Source organism: Dendropsophus ebraccatus, chromosome 10 (genome assembly GCF_027789765.1).
Source record: "Dendropsophus ebraccatus isolate aDenEbr1 chromosome 10, aDenEbr1.pat, whole genome shotgun sequence".
Taxonomy (NCBI): Eukaryota; Metazoa; Chordata; class Amphibia; order Anura; family Hylidae; genus Dendropsophus; species Dendropsophus ebraccatus.
In genome coordinates, this window is record NC_091463.1 from 76,049,986 (window position 1) to 76,070,828 (window position 20,843).

At 39.9% G+C, this 20,843-nt stretch overlaps 1 protein-coding gene across 1 annotated transcript; it reads left to right on the forward strand.

Moving 5' to 3' along the window:
• Nucleotides 1-950: 950 nt before the first annotated feature.
• On the forward strand, nucleotides 951-18,651 carry LOC138766085 (cytochrome P450 2A13-like). The gene is made up of 9 exons (XM_069943421.1): nucleotides 951-1,163; nucleotides 1,660-1,822; nucleotides 3,430-3,579; nucleotides 3,833-3,993; nucleotides 4,676-4,852; nucleotides 6,226-6,367; nucleotides 10,762-10,949; nucleotides 13,393-13,534; nucleotides 15,034-18,651. Exons 1-9 carry the CDS (start codon nucleotides 984-986, stop codon nucleotides 15,216-15,218), a joined length of 1,488 nt encoding a protein of 495 aa, XP_069799522.1. The 5' UTR covers nucleotides 951-983; the 3' UTR covers nucleotides 15,219-18,651.
• Nucleotides 18,652-20,843: the final 2,192 nt, after the last annotated feature.

Here is a 20,843-nt window from a genome sequence, read left to right on the forward strand (position 1 = left end):
CTTCCTTGAGACCTCATGTCTCAAGCCGCAGCTCAGACCAGGCAACGGGACGGGAGAACGGGGCGGCACGATCTAGGACCCGGCGCTGGAACTGGGGAGATAAGTGGACGGTGGTATCTATATTCACCCCCTCCCTGGCCATGCAAGAAAAATACCCCTAGCCTGGAGTACCCCTTTAAACACAGAAACCGGTAAAGGTAGCCATTTATTGTCAATAACTGTAGGCTAAACAATTATTCAGCTGACAGTTAGCGCCTCTATCTTCCCCATACACATACACATTCATACATTCTCTATAGGGAGGAGAGGGGTAAGCTGCAGCCAGACAGATCTGATGGCAGCTCATTGCTCATTGCTCATCTGTGGGTCTGGAGTCGTAAGTAATGATGAGCGAACTTGTCATTACATGTGTTTACTTGAACTGCTTAGATAGTTATGCCCTATACTAAGGATAAAGGATAACTTTTCCAGTTAGGACAACCACTTTAAAGTGAATGGGCCCATTGCAATGCACAATGGTATACCTTATAGTACCTTTTTTTGTTGGGATACTGACATACCTAGGATACACCTTTCCTGAGGATTTGGGAAATTTTTGTGAGTTTGGACAACCACTTGGACCCACTGCAGTGTGCCTTGGTGTACATTAGCGTACCTTCTTGGTAGGATACCGACATACCTAGGATGAATTGCATAGCAAATGTGAATCTGGTCTGAAGAGGGCTTCTGTTTTTTTTTTTTAAAGTGATCCTTGCAGTTTGTTTAAAACCTTTTTCACACACCTACACACCTTACATGCACAATATTAAGTTCTAATTATTACAGCATGTACAGCATGTATAGTATTATGCAATACAACGCTGTAGTTTAAACTAATCTAACCTGTTCTCACATATCACATGTTGGACTGTTGCCCTGTACCAGCTCATGTATAAATAGAGAAGACTCTAGTACAGAGAGAGCCGGGATCACTGGAGAGCAGGATGGCTCTAAATATTGCAACAACTCTTCTTCTGGCTACTGGGATTACTCTCCTAATTTATCTTATAAAATGGTGGAGTAGGGTCAAACTGAAGAACCTACCCCCAGGACCTACACCTCTACCTGGCCTAGGGAACATTCTTCAGATCAGCACCACAGAATTTCCACAGTCTCTAGTTAAGGTATGTACACTTACATGTGACCTTACCCTTCAGGACACTGGTCATTTCTGGCAATATCTTATAGAACTGGAAAGGAAGCCTTAGGGAATCCATACTTCCCAATACTACTATTCTAGTCCATCGTCATATACAAGATATTGTATAACAGTGTTTGTTGCTCCTAAACTAGAACCCCATCCTTAGTTAAATGGGTAGTCCAGAAATTTAGGATTTAAACAGTACTGCTCCCACAAGCTTCCACATGGTCTTCTTGTGACGTCTTCAAGTTCTCACTGAATGCTCAAGGCGCCACCTCTGAGACGAACTCATCTTGGCAGTGACAGCCCGCTCAGCCAATGACTGGCCGCAGTCAATTATTGTCCCAGAAGTGGCTAAGGGATCATAAATTATGGCCTTAGTACCCCTGAAAGCCTTTTCTAAGCCTGACTCTAAGCATACAGCTTCTTCTCGACCTGTAGTTTTACATTTTTTTTTATTATTTCCAATATTTCTACAGCTGAGTGAGACATATGGACCGGTCTACACCTTCTATATGTCAAACCTTCGGGCCATAGTGCTTATTGGATACGATGCTGTGAAAGAAGCCTTGGTGGATCATAGCGATGTGTTTAGTGATAGAGGAGACACGGGAGCTGGAGAGGTTCTTTCTAAGGGATTTGGTAAGTCGATAAAGAAGAGGTCTTAAAAAAATCCCTAATGATTTTCTATCATTTCAATAAAAATCATTTTAAAAACTTGACCATACATTTCTAATGATCTCTGTAATTTTGATAAATAAGGGACCGATATTTAAAGTGTAAAATTCTGTTATAATTACATTGGATTTCTCCATGATTCATGTACATGAAGTATAGCAGAATTATGGCTATTCCAAAAGGTATCATGTCAGTAGGTAATGTATTTGTCAAGTCATGCTATATCAGGTGTTCTCAGCCTCCATAACTTATGGGCAAAGTATATTAATAAAATGATTTAGCACATAGGTTTATAAAGGGGTTGCATGAAAAGTCTGTGTACTTTTCTTTTATTCATAGGGCTGTGCCTGGCAATCTCTAATTATATACTTGCATTGAGTGATTGGGAGTGGTATTATAATTAAAAAAAGGAATGTCTTTTGGCAAGTAACTAACTATAACCAGGGGCGTTGCTAGGCATGTCTTTTAACACCTTCCCCTCAAAAAAAAAAAAAAAAAAAGTAAATAATAAATAATTAAACTGTACTTTTAATTAAAATAAATAAAAACAAATGAGACATATAAAAAGTATTGATCAATGGGGGTCTTACTGTGGAGACTCCCACTGATCAGGAGAATAAGCTGTCAATCATCTCTGTCTAGGCATCCCTATGGACTAAGGGTCCTATTCCACTAATTGATTATTTCAAACAACCACTATGGCAAACGACCCAAAATCGTTCACCCAATTACACGGAACGATGATCGTTACTTATGATTCAGTATTCAATTACAGCTATGATGTCTTATTACACCGAAAGATGTGCGAACAATCAAATTATAAAAAATAGGTCCAAATTCTATCAATAGACCAACAATTTCTTGTTGGTCGTTTTATCGTTGCCTGTTATTACATAAAATAATTATCGTTCAATTAAGAAAGATCTAGCGATTTTTTCAAACAGTAATCATCGCGTGGAATAGGGCCCTAAAGGTCCTTTTGGACACACAGATATTTGACCAATTTATCTGACAGATTTTTTTAAGCCAAAGCAGATCATAAAGGAAAGCCTGAGATTTCTCCTCTTTTCAAATCCATTCCTAGCTTTGGCTTTAAAAAAAATCTGTCAGATAAATTGGTCAGATGTCTGTGTGTGTAATACGACCCTTAGAATTGAGATGCCTAAACAGAGATCATTATTCTGCTCAGTTGTGGTGGTGGTGGTGGGGTGTTAGCAGTAAGACCCTGACTGATTTTTAAAAAAAAAATTGCACAAACTGGTGCGGGCTTATGTCTGTTCAGTAGCAGGTGAATTTGGTTACGCAATCTTTTGTGTGATTATTCAACAAATACTCTGTAGACAAATTGCATGTTTTACACTCAATAGTAGATGTACCCCTATATGGGGACGGAATCTTTAAAATATTTCGTTTATCCATATATATTGTTAGAACTGAGCAAAAGAGATCTTCAAAACAGTGACGATTTAAAATACAAAGCTATAAAGCCTACCCCATAAACCTCTTTAACCCTACCAGTGCTAACTACAATCCAAGCTTTGTGAGTTAAAAGCTTTTCCTAAATTTTACAGGGGTGATTCAAAGCAGCGGAGAAAGATGGAAAATCCTTCGTCGTTTTTCTCTGACAACATTGAGAAATTTTGGATTGGGAAAGAGGAGCATTGAAGAAAGAATCCAAGAAGAAGCCCAATGTTTCACTGAGAAATTGATGATTGACAAAGGTGAGCTGTGTTCCCAATATATTTGTCCCATTCTTTTTGGTACCTGTTACCACCAACCATCTCAAGCGTCCCCCACATAGATCAATGGCTGATCCAATAATATCAATGGGCAGATGTTAATGAGTTTACTATATGGGCCAGATAGCATACCTACAGTCCCGCTGTGTAGTAATTTTTACCATATTTTCCCAATGTCTCTATTGTATTTTATAGTTAAAGCAATGACTGACCAAATCTTTATATTTACTAACAGATTTTCCCATTGACCCAACACATATATTGAAACCGGCTGTTTCCAATGTCATTTGCTCCGTTGTTTTTGGTGAAAGATTTGACTATGAAGACCGAAAATTCTTGACTCTTTTGTCATATTTTCACGATTTTCTCCAGCTGTTTAGCACCCGATTTGGGCAGGTAAACATCAAAAATGTCTACTATGTGTATGGGTGCCAGGTTATTAAAATATATTAAAATGAAAGGGTTTTCCATTGTCAGCCCACACGTCCAGACACAGTTACCATCTGCCTGTACAGGTAATATAGTTATGTACAAGATTGGATCTATGGTACCCTTGGCTCATATCAGCGGTATTTGCAGCTTCATACATAATTGAGAACAGAAGAGATATTGAGTAAATCATTGAAATAAGGTACAAATGTTGCAAATAGTTTTTTATTACAAAAATATGTTTTATGTCTACAGCTACTATGCAGACATAGGCAATGAAATAGATAATGTACAAGTGCAAACATAGGTCTTCATATAGAAATGTGTATTCACTGTTACAGGCTACAAACAAGCCCTTTGCAGTTTGATTTTACAGCAATATTGGTTCTTTCTGTCCTCAACTTCTTGTTAACATGTATTTGGTAGCACTCTAGTATCCGACTACAGAGAGTGTTGTTGTAGTCTGTAACCATGGAGACACAAAGCTCTAAACGTTAGATGTTGAAGAAGTAGATTGCTTAATTAGACTTATCTGCAAAGTTGCCTAATTTTTTACTTCATTGAAATGTCAAAATATAAAATGCTTAGAAATATGACTCCAAATCAACAAAAAAATGTTAAAGATATGTTTCTTTTCTTTTTTCTATAGCTTTTCATCATGTTTCCAACCGTGATGCGCTATATTCCTGGTCCTCACCAAGGGATCTTCACAGTTACTAATAATCTGAAGCAATTCATTAAGGAGATGGTGAATACTCACCGAGCGACCCTGGATGATAATTGCCCCCGTGACTTCATAGATTGCTTCCTTATAAAGATGGAAGAGGTGGGTTTACAGATCATCTTAGATTGGCAGACCTTTGGAAGTCATACATTTAACCCCTTCCCGCATCAGGACGTAACTGTACGTCCTGATGCGGGTGGGGGGTGTTCAGAGAGAGGCTCTGAAACGTTGCGATCCTGGGTGCTATTTGTAGCCTGGGACAGTGGCTATTAGGTCCGATCAGCCGTGCCGGCTAATTATAGATTTAAATGCAGCTGTCAAAACTGACAGCTGCATTTAAATGTACTATTGGCCCCTTTCCCTGGTGTTAAGGGGGGGGGGGATGACACCTCACAGAGCCGCATAGACCAAATGATAAAAGTGTAATAAGGCTATGTTCACACAACGTCAAAAATATTAAAAAGGAGTCTGATTTTCATATTTAAAATAACGTCCATTTTTGCCGAGATTTAACTGACTGCAATGCAATGCATTGAAGTCAATGGGAAGACAGACGTCCAATGCACACAGCGTATTGAATAACGGATGTTTTTGCTGTGGGCGTCAAAATAATGAACATGATCATTATTTTCGGATGTCTTTTGCAAACAGCGGACATTTTTTATTTGTAGTTCACACACAGTTTTCCTTTTGTCACCATTCTGTCTCCGTTTTTACTATTATATTTGATGGACTTTTCAATTAAGCCACATGCAAATTCCAATTACTAACTAAAACTAGAATAATGTGCCAACAGCCGTCAGTGCACCAAGGGGAGGAATAACGTCCGTTATTTTAAACTCAAAATGACGGACGTCATTTTAAACAGAGATGAAAAGACATTGTGTGAACATAGCCTAAGGCTGGGAATAGAGCAGTTTTAAACACATTTAGTTTTTTTTAAAGGTTTTACTTTTTTAAAAGCCATCAGATAAAATATGAGTAATGCAAGTTACATATCGTTGTAATTGAAAAGACTTGAGGAACATATATAACATGTCAGGTTTACCATAGGATGAATGGCGTAAACATGAAAGCCCCCAAAACGAAAATAAATTCCTTTTTTTTTTTTTCAATTTCACAGCACAAATACATTTCTTCTGGTTTCGCAGCATATTTTATAGAAAAATTAAGTCTGTCAATGTAAAGTACAAATAGTGGCACAAAAAAAAGGACTCATAAGGGTCTGTAGGGGAAGAAATGTAAGCGCTATGGCATTTCACAAGGAGAAAAAAAACAAAAAAGTCAAAAATTTTAATTAGCCCGGTCGTGAAGGCATTAAGATGGTCCACAGAATCCAAAATTCAACAAATAAGTTGTAAAAAGAAATTGTTTTATTGGTTACACTTTTTATTTTGACTCTTATTACATCCACAAAGATTGTACGGAGGTTCAACAATTTTTGAAAATTAAAATGACATGTTGTAATTTTTTAGGAAAAGAAGAATCCAGATACAGAGTTTTATGATGCAAACCTAGAGGCAATAATACTAGACTTATTCTTTGCTGGAACAGAAACTACTAGCTTGACTTTGCGATATGGTTTTCTCATACTCATGAAGTATCCAGAAATACAAGGTAATAAGATTGAAGTATATTATTATTATTATTATTATTATTATTATTATTATTATTATTGTTATCATTATTATTATTAGTAGTAGTAGTAGTAGTAGTAGTAGTAGTAGTAGTAGTAGAGAACACATCTTTTCTCCAGGAAAGTAGCTATAGGGGGTGTAGAAGTAGCAGTCATCTATTACATGGAGTAATTATCTGCCAAAGCAGGCAGAAATTACCCCATGAAATAGACTGAACAATAACACAAAGAGTACAGATGAGTGAATAGTGAAATATTAGAATTTTTGAATATTGAGTCTAGTAGACCCTGATATTCGACTATTCGATCGAATATCAAATCCCATTAAAGTCTATGGGAGAAAAATGCTGAACACAAAATTCAACCACTTGGATATCACCAGGTCCACAATGACACCTGTAGAAATGGTGCCAACACCTCTGTAATGCAACTGGGACAGCAGGGGAAGCATGCCTGGGTGCATCTAACACACCAAAGTTGCCGCATTACACCACTATCACAGCCTATCCCCATTCCCATTCGATTGATTAATAAAAAATCCCCATTCCCGTTCGATTTGATTAATAAAAAAAAAAGTTAAATGAAAGATTGAATTGAATTCGAGTTAATTTGAAGTGGAAGGTTAAAAAACAGACCCTAAAGTGGCCTTTATCAGCCTGCCGGCTTCTGCCTTTGACACAGCTACAAAATGAGCCGAGGACACCCCCAGCAAGTTTTTATCCAGTGCTACACACTGTCTCCGTCTCTAGCTCCAAGTAGCATCTGAAAACGTATCTCAAATCCACTATTCTATGCATGGCCCTTGAGATGAGGTCTCTAAAAATTTGAGGAGAGCCCTAAAAAAATTTGCTTGAGGAACTTGAGGTGAGCTTTTTAAAAGCGGAGTTAGAGGCCCTTGAGGTAAGCCCTCCAAAAAGTAGCTTGAGGCCCTTGAGGTAAGCCCCCTAAAAACTCAAGGTAAGCCCCCCAAAAATTATGAGCATAGCCCTGTAAAAAAATTATATGGAGGCTCTTAAAAGAGCCCCCAGAAAAATTATGAGCATTGCCCTTCAGATGAGCCTCAATGCAGTTTTTTTTTACGGTGATTGAGAAGTAGGAAATGAGCTGGAGGAGACACATGACACTTCACTTATGGCTGCTTTCCACCAGAAAATCCTCAGGTAGCTCCTGGGATTCTTCAAATACTTTAATGGAGTCCAATTTGCAAAAAGGACGCAAAAAGAGCTCCTGGGAGTGGGCAAGGGTGGCATGACTCTGTTGGTGAGATTGAGCAGATTGAGAGGAAGGAGTAGACTGGGTAGATGATTGGGTTCTAGACAAGGGAGAGGAAGCATCAGCTATTCACTTTACCACCTGTTCCCGCTGCTCAGGCCTCAGCACCGGTGTACCCTGGCCCCTTCCCAATTGTTTAGTTAACCCAGGGATGTTGGATGAGCGTAACAGCATGCAGAACAGTATCACCACTCTTATATTTTTTCCCTTGGCACACAGGAAGTATACAGGCCTATATGTTTTGGCACACAAGGAGTATACCACCGTAGACCCTCACTGATGTATTAGAAGAATTCCCTAAAGCAGGCGACATGTATTCGAGTTTATTTTGTGGCGCACAACGTGCCCAACAATAGCACCCCGCTTATATTTTTTGCCTTGGCACAAAAGAAGTATACAGACGTACCGTATTTTCCGGTGTATAAAACGACTTTATAACCCCGAAAAATCTTGTCAGAATTCGGGGATCATCTGATACGCCAGGTATGGTTACCCTATACGGTTGGGGGGGCTCAAAAATGGCCCATATCCCCACCGTATGGGGCGACCATTTGAAAAAAACAAACAGTTAACTCACCTTGGCCCTTTCCAGGCCTCCGCCCGTCTTCTTCTCTGGTCCCGTTTCACTCGCTGCGCTGGGGATGCCCGAAGCTCTCCCGAGCAGCCGGGCATCTAATCGGAGACGCTCGGCTGCTCGGGAAAGCTTCGGAAGAATGGCAGAGGCTTCGGGAGGCTCCGGAAGTACCCGAAGCCTCTGTCATTCTTCCGAAGCTCTCCCGAGCAGCCGAGTGTCTCCGATTAGATGCTCGGCTGCTCGGGAGAGCTTCGGGCATCCCCGGCACAGCCAGTGTACATCACACTGCCTGCGCCGGGGAACGGGACCAGAGAAGAAGACGGGCCGAGGCTGGGAACGGGCCCAGGTGAGTCAACTGTTTGTTATTTTATTAATTTATCTGCAGTTAACCCCTGCGTGATTCTGATGCTGCAGTCAGGCAGGGGTTAACATTTTACGGCGTATAAGGCGAATCCCTGACAATCTGATGGAAAGTCAGGGGTCGTCTTATACGCCCAGTCGCCTTATACGCCGGATAATATGGTATACCCTATGCAGACAGATACACTGCAGCCTATTCCTCACAGTGCACTCCAGCTGCCTGCCTTTCTAAACACACTGATATGCTGCTAGCTGGTTTAATATCAGTATATCTTTAGATAGATATATTCTCTCTATAGTTTTAGCCCTAACAAGGGCTTTTGGGAGTCCCATCTCCCTGAAATCACCTAATACCTGACTGTCCCTGCTAGACACTGTCTTGCCTCACAGTCTCATCTGATAACGAATCTCAAATTCAACATTTCTATTAATGTGAAGGTGATATGGTTTAGCCAGCCAATGAACGCAGATGCTTTTTTTTAACTGCTTGTGTGCTCCTAGTGCCTGTCCCTCCCCCCTGTATAGTTATTGGTTAAAAAAAAAAAAAAAACTAGGGAAGGTGAAAGGGTAATCGAATTTTAACTGGGCTTTTAATCGAACACTCAATCAAATTCAAGTATTTCGAATAGTGTGTTATTCGGTTGAATACCTACTCGTTCATCTCTAACAAAGAACAAACTCATCTACTGATCACTCACTTTAAACCTGTCATATCTCTCTGTGTAATTGTAGATGACCGGCTGGTGGATAATTAAAAGGAAGAAGGTCATGAACAATCTAGGAATGTTTGTGAAGCCCAGGCAGCATGATTATTGAGCCGTGTAATAGACTCTGTAAGCAAACACCAATCTAGCAGATTGGGGGTATGGCCTTAAAGGGAATGTGTCATCAGAAAATAACTTATTTTTTCAATAATGTTTTTATGTTTAACTTTTTTTAAATAATATTTAGTGACCTCATTCTCCATTTCTCCATCTATATTATAAAATGATACTGACATTTTGCAGTTTTCATTCTCATCGCTGGGGCTACAACTGAGCTGAGTGTCTGTAGTGATAAGAGGAGGCTGCTGTAAAGCGATCACTACAGTATTGCAGCGACATGTGACACCAGTAGATAGAGGAGAAAATAGCAGCTTCCTGTGCAATGACCTCTTCAAAGGTCACAGAGCACGTTCAGTAATGTTTCACATTCATCCCAAGGGAACAGAGTCTGTCTATAGTCGACTATATCCAGGAGTTTAACTGTAAAGCATGTCACCAAATGTTGTTAAGAACAGCCCAGGCAAGATGGCATCCCCCATTGCAATGAACAAAAAGAGAAAAAAAATAAAATAAAAACAGGAAAAAAAAAATAGAAACAGATTAGAATAAAGGAACTTTTGTATCTGATGTCTCTAATCTGTGAAAGAAAATGTTGTTGACACATTCCCTTTAACACTTTTTCCCTATAATATCTGTCCAGTCCACTAATGTCATCAGCTCTTCTTTTGCTAAAAACAGCAAATAGTTTTAATCCCCCTTTTCCACACAGCTCAGTATACCTGAAATACTCAACTCTCGCCACCACAACCCTCATCTAGAAGTCACGAGATCAGTTTCAACACAATTCGTATCAGTATCTCTGAGCTATTTCTGAGTAGTTAATATTTAACTCTAGAACCTATTGTAGGGCTCACTTTAGAGACATAGTTAGATAAAAGAGGTCTGTCAGGCAATGTAAAGACCAATATATTGTAAGAAACTGGATTTTGCCACAAAAAAAAGGGAAAACTTAGTCATGACCCTTCCTCTAGAACATGAAATAATGGAACTGTAGACATCATGTGTGCCGCCATATTGAGCCTCTGTTTCTGATAAAAAAAAAAATGCCTTCAAATATAACATATAATATTATATGACAAAGAATATATACTGTGTATATATTATATGTTTTTAATACAAATTTCTATATATACATTTAAAAGAAATAAAAGTATGTATATTTTTTGTATACGTACAAAATATGTATATTAGGGGCCTATAGATTTACATTATATATCCATGTTCTATGGTATGGCATGTGTATAGGACCTAATTATTTACACCAGTTTTGTTGCAACTGTACTATGGACAACTGGAATGATAGTAGAACGAAAAATGTCCTTTATTCTGTTTTTGTAACTCTCAGAAAAAATTCACAAAGAGATTGACAACGTAATAGGCAAAGACCGCTGTCCATCAATAGAAGACAAGAGTAAAATGCCCTATACAGACGCTGTAATCCATGAGATCCAGAGATTTGCTGATATCGTCCCTGAAGGATTGGCTCATGCCGCCAGCAAAGACACAACCTTCAGAGGATATCATATCCCTAAGGTATGGTATGCTGCTCCTCTCACCTTAATGTCTCACCTTAATATTAATCCGTAAGTAAAAATCAACACAATCTATACTTGTCATAGAAACCTGCATGAGTTGTTGAAATTGAAGAATTGAACAAGGCTTTATAAGTGTAAATATAATGATATAATATTAACCCCTTAAGGTCAAAGCCAATTTTCGTTTTTGCACTTTAGCTTTTTCCACTTTATGTTTAAAAGTCCATAGCGCTTGCATTTTTGAACCTAGAGACCCATATGAGCCCTTATTTTTTGTGAAACCAATCGTACTTTGCAAAGACAGGCATTATTTTTCCATAACATATGCTGCGAAACCGGAAAAAAATCATTTGCGCTGTCAAATTGAAAAAAAAAAAAGGAATTTGTTTTGATTTCGGGGAGTTTTGCATTTACGCCATTCACCCTATGGTAAAACTGACTTGTTATGCATGTTCCTCAAGTCGTTAAGATTACAACGATATGTAACATGTATATTATCTGATGGCTTTTAAAAAATTCAAACCATTTTTAACAGATATATGTTTCTTAAAATCGCTCTCTTCCCAGGCTTATAGCGTTTTTATCCTTTAGTCTATGGGGCTGTGTGAGGTGTCATTTTTTGTGCCATGACATGTACTTTCTATAGGTACCTTGATTGCGCATATGCAACTATTTGATCTCTTTTTATTACATTTTTTTCGGGATTTTATGCGACCGCAAATTTGCACTTTGGAATTTTTTTGCGCTGACACCATTTACCGTGCGAGATCAGGAATGTGATAAATTAATAGTTGAGGCGATTACGCACGCGGTGATACCAAACATGTTTATTTTTTTGTTTATTTATATTTATAAAATGGGAAAAGGGAGGGATTTGGACTTTTATTAGGGCAGGGGATTTTTTATTAATAAAAAAACATTTTTACTTTTATTTTTACATTAACTGGAAGTCCCCCTGGGGGACTTGTATATACACGGCACTGATCTCTCATAGAGATCAATGCTGTGTATATACACAGCAAAGATCCATCAGATCTGTGATCCATTGCACTGGCCTGCTGCAGGCCAGTGCAATGTATTGCCGAGTTGAGATCAGCGTCACAGCATGGGCAGAAGAACGGATCTCCCCCCCATGATCGCATCGCGGGTGGGAGATCCGTCCCACTAGACACCAGGGACATGCAGTACAAAGCATCTAAATGCATCTAAACGCGGCAACGGGACCCGCTCCGGCTAATAGAGGCGCTCCCCGGCTGCAGATAGCAGCCGGGAGCAGCGCCGTTCAGAACGGGGTCCAAGCTGGACCCCTCTCTGAACACCCCCCGTGGCACCATGACGTATCAGATACGTCATGGGTCGCTAAGGGGTTAATACTGATAATTGCAGTACTATATCAGGGTATGTGCACACTATGGATTCCGAGAGGAGAACTTTAAGGGGATTGCGCCACGCTTACCTGCTTGAAGTTCCGCCTGTCCCATAAGCTCCATTCTAAGATGATATGTAGTTGGATATGGAGGCATGTAGATTTGCCCACAGATTTTTGGCTGGTGTACCAACTGGTCCTAAAAATGTTAGATGATAAATTTGGTGACTGGGCAGCCAAGGAGGTGTTGCAGTGAGAAATTCCTGGGACATTCTGGCTGTTTGTGAGCAGGCCTTTCTGGCATTTTTGAGGCTTTGTGGCAGTTTTTCAGAAATCTGTGGCTTTTTTTCTCCCATAGACTTTAATGGGATTGTTCTGGTTGTCTCAAAAAGGCCATTGCTGTGCATATGGCGTTTTTTTATTTATTTTTTTCTGGCGTTTTTGTCAACTTTTGTGGTCCAGCAGCTAGGTCATGTGATGGCAGAGGGAAGGGAAAAAAAAACAGCATAGCAAAATCGCATAAACCACACAAAAAAATCATTCACACAAGTAAAAAAAACATCAGAAGAAAAACGCCAGAAAGAAAACTCAACCGCATGAAAGAAAATGTCATGTACTGCTTTTGGGGGCATAAAAAAAAGCAGCAAAAAAACAACATATACGAGGACACCCTCAGGTGTATTGTTTATTGTGTCAATAAGCTTATTTCAAGCCTTTAACTACTTGTGTTTATAACCATTGATTTATGGTGCGTTTACACAGAAAGATTTATCTGACAGATTTTGGAAGCCAAAGTCAGGAATGGAATTGAAAAGAGGATAAATCCCAGTCTTTCCTTTATGACCTGCTTCCTGTTTATAGTCTGTTCCTGGTTTTGGCTTCCAAGATCTGTCAGATAAATCTCTCTATGTAAACGCTCCATAAGTATGGTACCTTAAAATACTAGCTTCAGGGACATCCAATAGTAAACAATGTGTGCTCATCTTTTAACATCTAAGCTTTATACATTCAATCAGACTTGATTTTTATTGCTTCCATTATTCTAGATCTCTATACGTAATACATTCTATTTTAGGGAACCCTGGTGTATCCAGTCCTGACCTCTGTACTGAAAGACCCCAAACAATTCAAGAACCCAGAAGAGTTTGATCCAGGACACTTTCTTAATCAGAACGGTGACTTTAAGAAAAATGATGCCTTCATGCCATTCTCTACAGGTAAAAGAACATATATTTAGTTGCTATCATCCATAGTAGAAAGGTTCTGCCATGTTATACCAATCATTGAATACAATGGTGGGATGGGAATGCTCTGCTCCTATTAAGAGACCTTTATTGGGTATATTGGAGAAAAACACAATGCAATTGTAGATACAATCGTAGCAGAGCCTGATAAATCCATATAACGTATTGCATTACTAGGGTAATCAAACCCTTTCCATTTTTTTTTTTAAATAAAAGTTGATAATTAGAGATGAGCGAACCGGGTTCGGATGGACTTGAACCCGAACCCGGTTCGCTCATCTCTAATTATCAACTTTTATTTAAAAAAAAAAATGAACGATCGGCATTTGATTAACAGTGGCTGCTGAATTTGGATAAAGCTCTAAAGTTGTCTGGAAAACATGGATACAGTCAATGACTTAGGGCTTTATCCAAGTTCAGCAGCCACCGCTAATCAAATGTCGAAAGTTCGGGTTCTGATCGACTCGAGCATGCACCAGGTTCGCTCATCTCTACTGCTAATTATATAAAATAACTAAAATACTAATACTCCTTCGCCGGTGCTCTCCCTGCTCCCGCTGATCTCTTGTTAATGTTGTGTTGATATGCAGCCAATCAGTGTGACCGGTCTTTGGCAACACCTCATACATGATGAGTTGCACCATATTCACAAACTGTTTTTTTTAGAACAAAAAAAAAACTGCTAAAAACTGCAGGGGAACAGAAAAACATCGGAAAATACAGTGTGTGAGCATAACTTCAATGGTGTTAATGTAATGACTGATCCAACTTTATGTACTGTATAAATGTCTGATGTGCATTTGATATCACCCTTATCACAATAATGATTGGAAGGTCATTTTCTAATGAAGACGTTATATGGAAATAAATAAATAATCTTTTTTAACTAAAAATTCCTGACCAGTTCTCTCTGCATACACTGATATAAAGAAAGCTGTCAATCAACCTTTATGGGTGGGGTAAGCAGGACTCTCACTATCTCTGATAAGGAGTCTTGTCAACATTTACTCTGCTTTTACCTATGATCAATGAATCTTGCTCCAAATCTTATAAACCTATATATTACAGAGTAACTGTATTCACACTACGTATATTTCACTCAGTATTGTGGTCCTCATATTGCAACCAAAACTAGGAGTGGATTGAAAACACAGAAAGGATCTGTTCACACAATGGTGAAATTGAGTGGATGGCCGCCATATAACAGTAAATAAAGGCCATTATTTCAATATAACAGCCGTTGTTCTAAAATAACAGCAAATATTTGCCATTAAATGGCGGCCATCCACTCAATTTCACCATTGTGTGAACAGATCCTTTCTGTGTTTTTAATCCACTCCTGGTTTTGGTTGCAATATGAGGACCACAATACTGACTGAAATATACGTAGTGTGAACATAGTTAAGTTATTTTTTCCCTTATAAGCTTAGCTTGACTCTTTCTAATTGTATATAATCATTCTGTCTCCTCAGGAAAACGCATATGTATGGGGGAAGGTCTGGCTCGCATGGAGCTCTTTCTCTTTCTGACTACTATACTACAAAAATTTATCTTGGAGCCCACTGTAGACCGAAAGAATCTGAGCATAAGACCAGAGCCCAACACCAATGGTACAAGACCTCAGTCATACGAGATGAATGTTGTCCCTCGTCCTTGAGTAGAGAACTTCGTATCTAAGAAGGCTACTCTAATTTTTGTAAGATATAAAGATTTTCACAAAAGCTTTTTTGTTATGTTATTTTTTAGTTTTACAGGGTGATTATAAAAGGAAGGACATTATATGGACTCCACTCTTTAAAGGGAATCTTTCAGCTCCTGGGCTCTACCTAAGGTGCTGATAGCTGGAAGTCCCCTTGTAATCATGGTGCTTTTTGGTAATTTGTCCGTGCAGTGGATTATGCACAATCTCAGGTCTCCTACTGTAATGAAGAGTCAAAGAGGAGTTGTTTGTGCCACACTTTGGCAATACTCAACCCTCCTTCCTCATCCCTCTTCTTCATAAATAATCAATGCTGCCCGGGCTCCTGCTCTCTTAGCTGTCAGTAAGTGCCTCTGATTGCAGATCAGTCCTCTACAGGCAGTTTATGTCTGAAAGAAACACATAGTTGAATCTCGAAACCCAAATGTGTTGGAGCTGTGGTCTACGAGTAAATCACCTGTCTAGAGACCTGCCAGCATTTCATTCTTTAGGCTATGTTCACACTGTGTATGATTCTTACGCCGCCGTACATGTGCGGCTGAAACTATGGGTGTGGGAAAAATCGACATGCGGCCGGATGCGTACGCACCGCGAAAATACGCCCGTAGTACAGTTATGCTTCCCTAGCTTGTTTCGAAGAGATCTGAAGCAGGTCATTTACTTGAAAATCTTCGCCAGCCCAATAAAACTCACAGAACCTTTTGGATCGAAAAATCAACTTCAATTTGACTGAAATAAGTACTTCGTATGGGACCGCATGGAAATCCACGGCCGTGAGTGCGAACATTTCCGTCCTCAAACAATGGTCTTGTTTTTCATTTTTCATGGCGGCGTATACGATCCGGTCGTAAGTTCATACGTAGTGTGAACTGTGCGGCCGTATATGGTATACTTTCAAGCGAACGCATCAACCTCAAAACTACGCACTACAAGCGGAAAGATACGTAGTGTGAACATAGCCCCAGTTTGAATCCTTGTTGAAATAATGGCCGTTATTTGCCATTAAATGACGGCCTTCCACTTAATTTCAACAGTCTGTGAACATAGCCTTTGTGTTATCAATCTACTTCTGGATTTGGTTGCAAATTACTGATCAAAATACTGAGCAAAAATACTGTGTGTCCCTAACAACCAAGGACAGACTATGTTGGTCGGTGTGACGGAAAATCACGGCCGACCCCTTTGTTCAGAGAGAGAGAGATAAGCCGCAGAGAGAGTTCTCTCTCTGTGATTTATCCCTCCCTAGAGAGAATACAGAATTGCTATGCCACGTTACACATTTCTGTGTGTGAGGAGGATGGGAGGCAAGCAGTGGACATAACTGATGGCCAGGAGATCATTCACCTGTCAGTTATTGAACGTTTACGGGGACCTTTAGATTTGATGATGTGTGTCTTGTCATGGTAATACATTTGTGTTATGTTCTCTCGATTATACATACGGAGGCTATCACTTTGTATCATTCTTTTTTAACCCCCCCCCCCCCCCATATTTTTAGACTGACTACATATCTCTCAATGTTTACACTGATCGGCCATAACATTTAAATAACTAATAGGTAAAGAAGGGATGTGATCTATTAGAAAACAAGTGAACAGTCAGTTTTTAAAGTGGATATCCAAGCTTGGATAAGCATGGCCACTTTCATGCAGAAACATCATCAATTCCATGGCTAGGATCGATGGCTCCCTGTGCCAAATTTACTTTTGCTCACCCATGCAGCGTTATCAGAATCCGTGCTTCACACACAGTATAATGCCCTGAAAGTGCCCCCACACAGTATTGAGAGTCCCAATACAAACATACAGTAGTTATGTATGCCACCATACAGTGATAATGTTTTGCCTACAAACTGCTCTAAACAAAACAGAAAGATATTAACAATGATACCACTTATAACACCGCCACACCATGACCACTACCACTACAGATCCTATAAAAGAGTGCAGTTACATTCAGTGACACACAGGGGGCATCTTCTCTGAACAGAGTCTCACTTTTTCTTTCTCTGTCAATCCATCTTGAACCAACTTGAAGGCTTCTACTGGCTGTGAAAATATTTTTAGGTTCCTTGCTACAGCACATACAGTACTGCTATAGCACATAGTAGTTAGTTGTCCTGTGCCTCTATATAGTAGTTATGTCCCTCTGTGCCCCCATAGTTTTAAGGTGCCCCCCATATAATAATTAGGTATGCTCTGTGCCCCAATAAGGTTGCTATTTAATATAGGTCCTTTTTTGCAGTTCCCCCCAGGCCCCTGTGTGCATCCCCAATGTAGTATAAACCCCTAGTGTGCTGCCCCTAGTAGTATATAGACCCCTAGTGTGCTGCCTCTAGTAGTATATAGACCCATATGTGTGCTGCCCCTAGTAGTAAATAGACCACTAGTATGTTGCCCCCAGTAGTATTTAGACACCTTGTGTGCTGCCACCAATAGTATATAGACCCATAGTGTGCTGCCCCTAGTAGTATATAGACCTTAGTGTACTGCCCCCAGTAGTATATAGACCCCATGTGAGTTGCCTCCAGTAGCACATAGACACCTTGTGTGTTAGACCCCCTGCCATATCCCCCTGGTAGGCATCCTCCATTAAAAAAAAAAATTACTCACCTGATGTTAAAGTGTCTCCTCTTCTTTGCTAGTGGCGCTTGACTTACGTCACTCGAGCACCTGGACGCCAGGAAGACAGATGCCTCTGTGACCGCAGACAAAACATTGGCCAATGTCTCCCGCTTTGTCAGTGTGGTTGCAATGAACTATTGTTACAATCGCTCATAGTTATAATGTCAGGTGCAGAAGCAGGGGTAGCTGATGTCTGCCCTGTAGGGGGCAGCATAGATGGGTAAGTAGATTAATTTCTAACCCATCCCGATGGAGCCCTCCTGGCAGTTTGGTGGCTGCCGCCTTATGTGTCCACACTGGTCGCACATAGCTAGGGCTGGCCCTGATCATTCCTGTCCTTAGTTTGGGTGTGGGTTTTGCAGCTCAGTTCCATTTAAGTGAATGAAGTTGAATTGTAATATCGCACACAACCAGCTTAATAATATACACTTTGGGATAAAGCTTAGCCATCCGAGGCAGTGTAATTCTATAAGGGTTATCTTTGTTCCTGGAAAGTAGATGTTACTTTGATACATACTACGTGCCTAAATATTGTTTTCAACCAAGTACATCCTTTCATGGCAGTGGGATTCCCTAATGGCAGTGGTCTCTTAAAGCAGAATAATGCACCCTGCAGTAGTGCAACAATTGTTCAGGAACAGTTCCAGAAACTTTCAAAAGATTGAGGTGTTGACTTGCACTATTTCCCCCAAATTCCCCATGGAGAATCTGTGTGATATGTTGGTAAAAAAAAGTTCAGTTCATTCAATGGTACGGCTGATGGAAGAAGTGCATAAAATAATATAATTAATTTGCAATTATGTTATTTAATAAAATAAAATCTTTTAAACCCACTGTGTCCCTGGTGGTTTTCCCATTTTATATGTTTTTTTTTTTTTACCGTTGTGCTTCATTTATCTGCCTATATACACGGTTATTATCAAATTGCCAATATATATATATTTTTTCAAATGTATATATTTTTCCACTTGGTGTGTATTTGTGTGTGTGTGTGTGGGGGGGGGGGGGTATATAACAGGAAACATGGTTAATAAATTGTTCTTCTATGTCAAACCTTCACATCACAAACAAAAGTCCAACCAGTCAATCCCAATATCCAAAGACAGGATTAAGCTAGGGCTACCATATGTGGACACCTGAATATCACCTTACCTTATCTTATCTCATTTTATTCTTGGTGATTTTTCCCAGGATAAATCATCTCTGGTCTAATCTATTGGAATCCTACTTCAAGGGGGTCTTCTTCCACCATTGGACTTGAGCCAATATCATCATTAAAAATAGAAAACGGTAAAGGTAGCCATATACCATCAATACCTGTAGGCTGAATAATCATTCAGCTGACAGTTAACTCCGCCATCTTTCCTATACGCATAACCATTCATGCATTCTCTATAGGGAGGGGAGGGCTAAGCTGTCGCCAGGCAGATCTAATGGCAGCTTATTGCTCCCGGAACATCATCTGTTTGTAGATTCAGGAATAATGGTGAGCTTACTTGAGTCATCACATGACCTTACTTCTCATACTCCCGACTAGTGATGAGCGAACCTGCCGAACCCAAACACTCAGAATTTGACTACTGGCAGCTGGAGAAGTTGGATGCAGCACTAAGAAGTCCTGAAAAACTGGACACAGCCATTGGCCATATTGATCTTTTCCTGGCACTAGGGTTGCATCCAATTTCTCCAGCTGCCAGCAGTAAAATGGTGAGCGTTTGGGTTCGGCCGAACCAGAACCTTTGGCAAGTTTGTTCACCACTAGTTGGGAGTTCTCTGTATACCTTATTATTTTGACCAAACCCACTAGTGGCTGACTTTGGGGAACTCCAGGTAGAGGTTAAAAAAAATGAAACTTCTGCAGAAGCATATAGCATTTCTTACCTGTCTATCCCAGTTTTCAAATCCATTTGTTTGGGAAGGGGGTTGTTCTGTATTGTGTTTCTGTCCTTCCTGGTTGAGCAGTTCCCAGAATGCAATGTTTTCTCTCAGCTGATAATCACAGTCCCCCACCCATCACAATCAGTAAAATTAGTGCTGCATCTGCTTCTGGACAGTCAGAGATGGTGAACTACTCAGGGGTTTGGGGGATCCAGACAAGCCTCCTGTGAGATCACACCCTGCCCCCTGTCTGCATCATCAGCCTATGCTTAGCAAACACACACAATGTGAGACAGAGGCATGGAACATTTGTCTCCTAGGGGGAGATATCAGAAGGAGCAGGAGACAATGTGAATTGGCACAGAGGCCATTTTTCTTCACTTCCTGGATTTCTATCAGCTACCAGTGTGGCAGAACCCCACAGATACGGTAATACATTGTTTTGACACATCTATATAACTTTTAATGTACGTTTAATAGAAAACAAGTTTTTTCTTATCCGGAGTTCCCCTTTAACAAAGGAGTAAATTCAAAAGCTCCAACCAACCCACCAATTTTTAAATGTTTCTAAATCTTGACTAATAATCTGTAATGTATCTAGGGCATCTAGTCTCTAACTTCATTTCCAGTACTCCAGTACCCTTTTTCATACAGATACACGTTGCTGCTGTATTCATTCTTTGTGGAATCTGTTCTACGTAGCCGAGCAATCTGTCAAAACATGTAGTTACCTGCTCTTAAGATTGTCGGTGGTCCCAGTAGTCATCTCACCCCCACCCTCCCCCATGCTTAGATAGTTAGCCACGGTCCTAAGGATAAGGGATACCTTTGCTTGTTGGGCCCATCGCAGTGCACCATGATATACATAATAGTAGCTTTTTTGATGAGATACTGACATACTTAGGACACAGTCAGTTCAAAGCAGTTCATGCACTACATCACATGCACTATATTAATTAATGATTATAGCAACATCTGCAATAAATAATATTATGCAATACAGCTCTGTACTTTAAACGTATCCAACCTGTTTTCAAAGATTATGTTAGACTTGTCCCTGTACCTGGTCATGTATAAATAG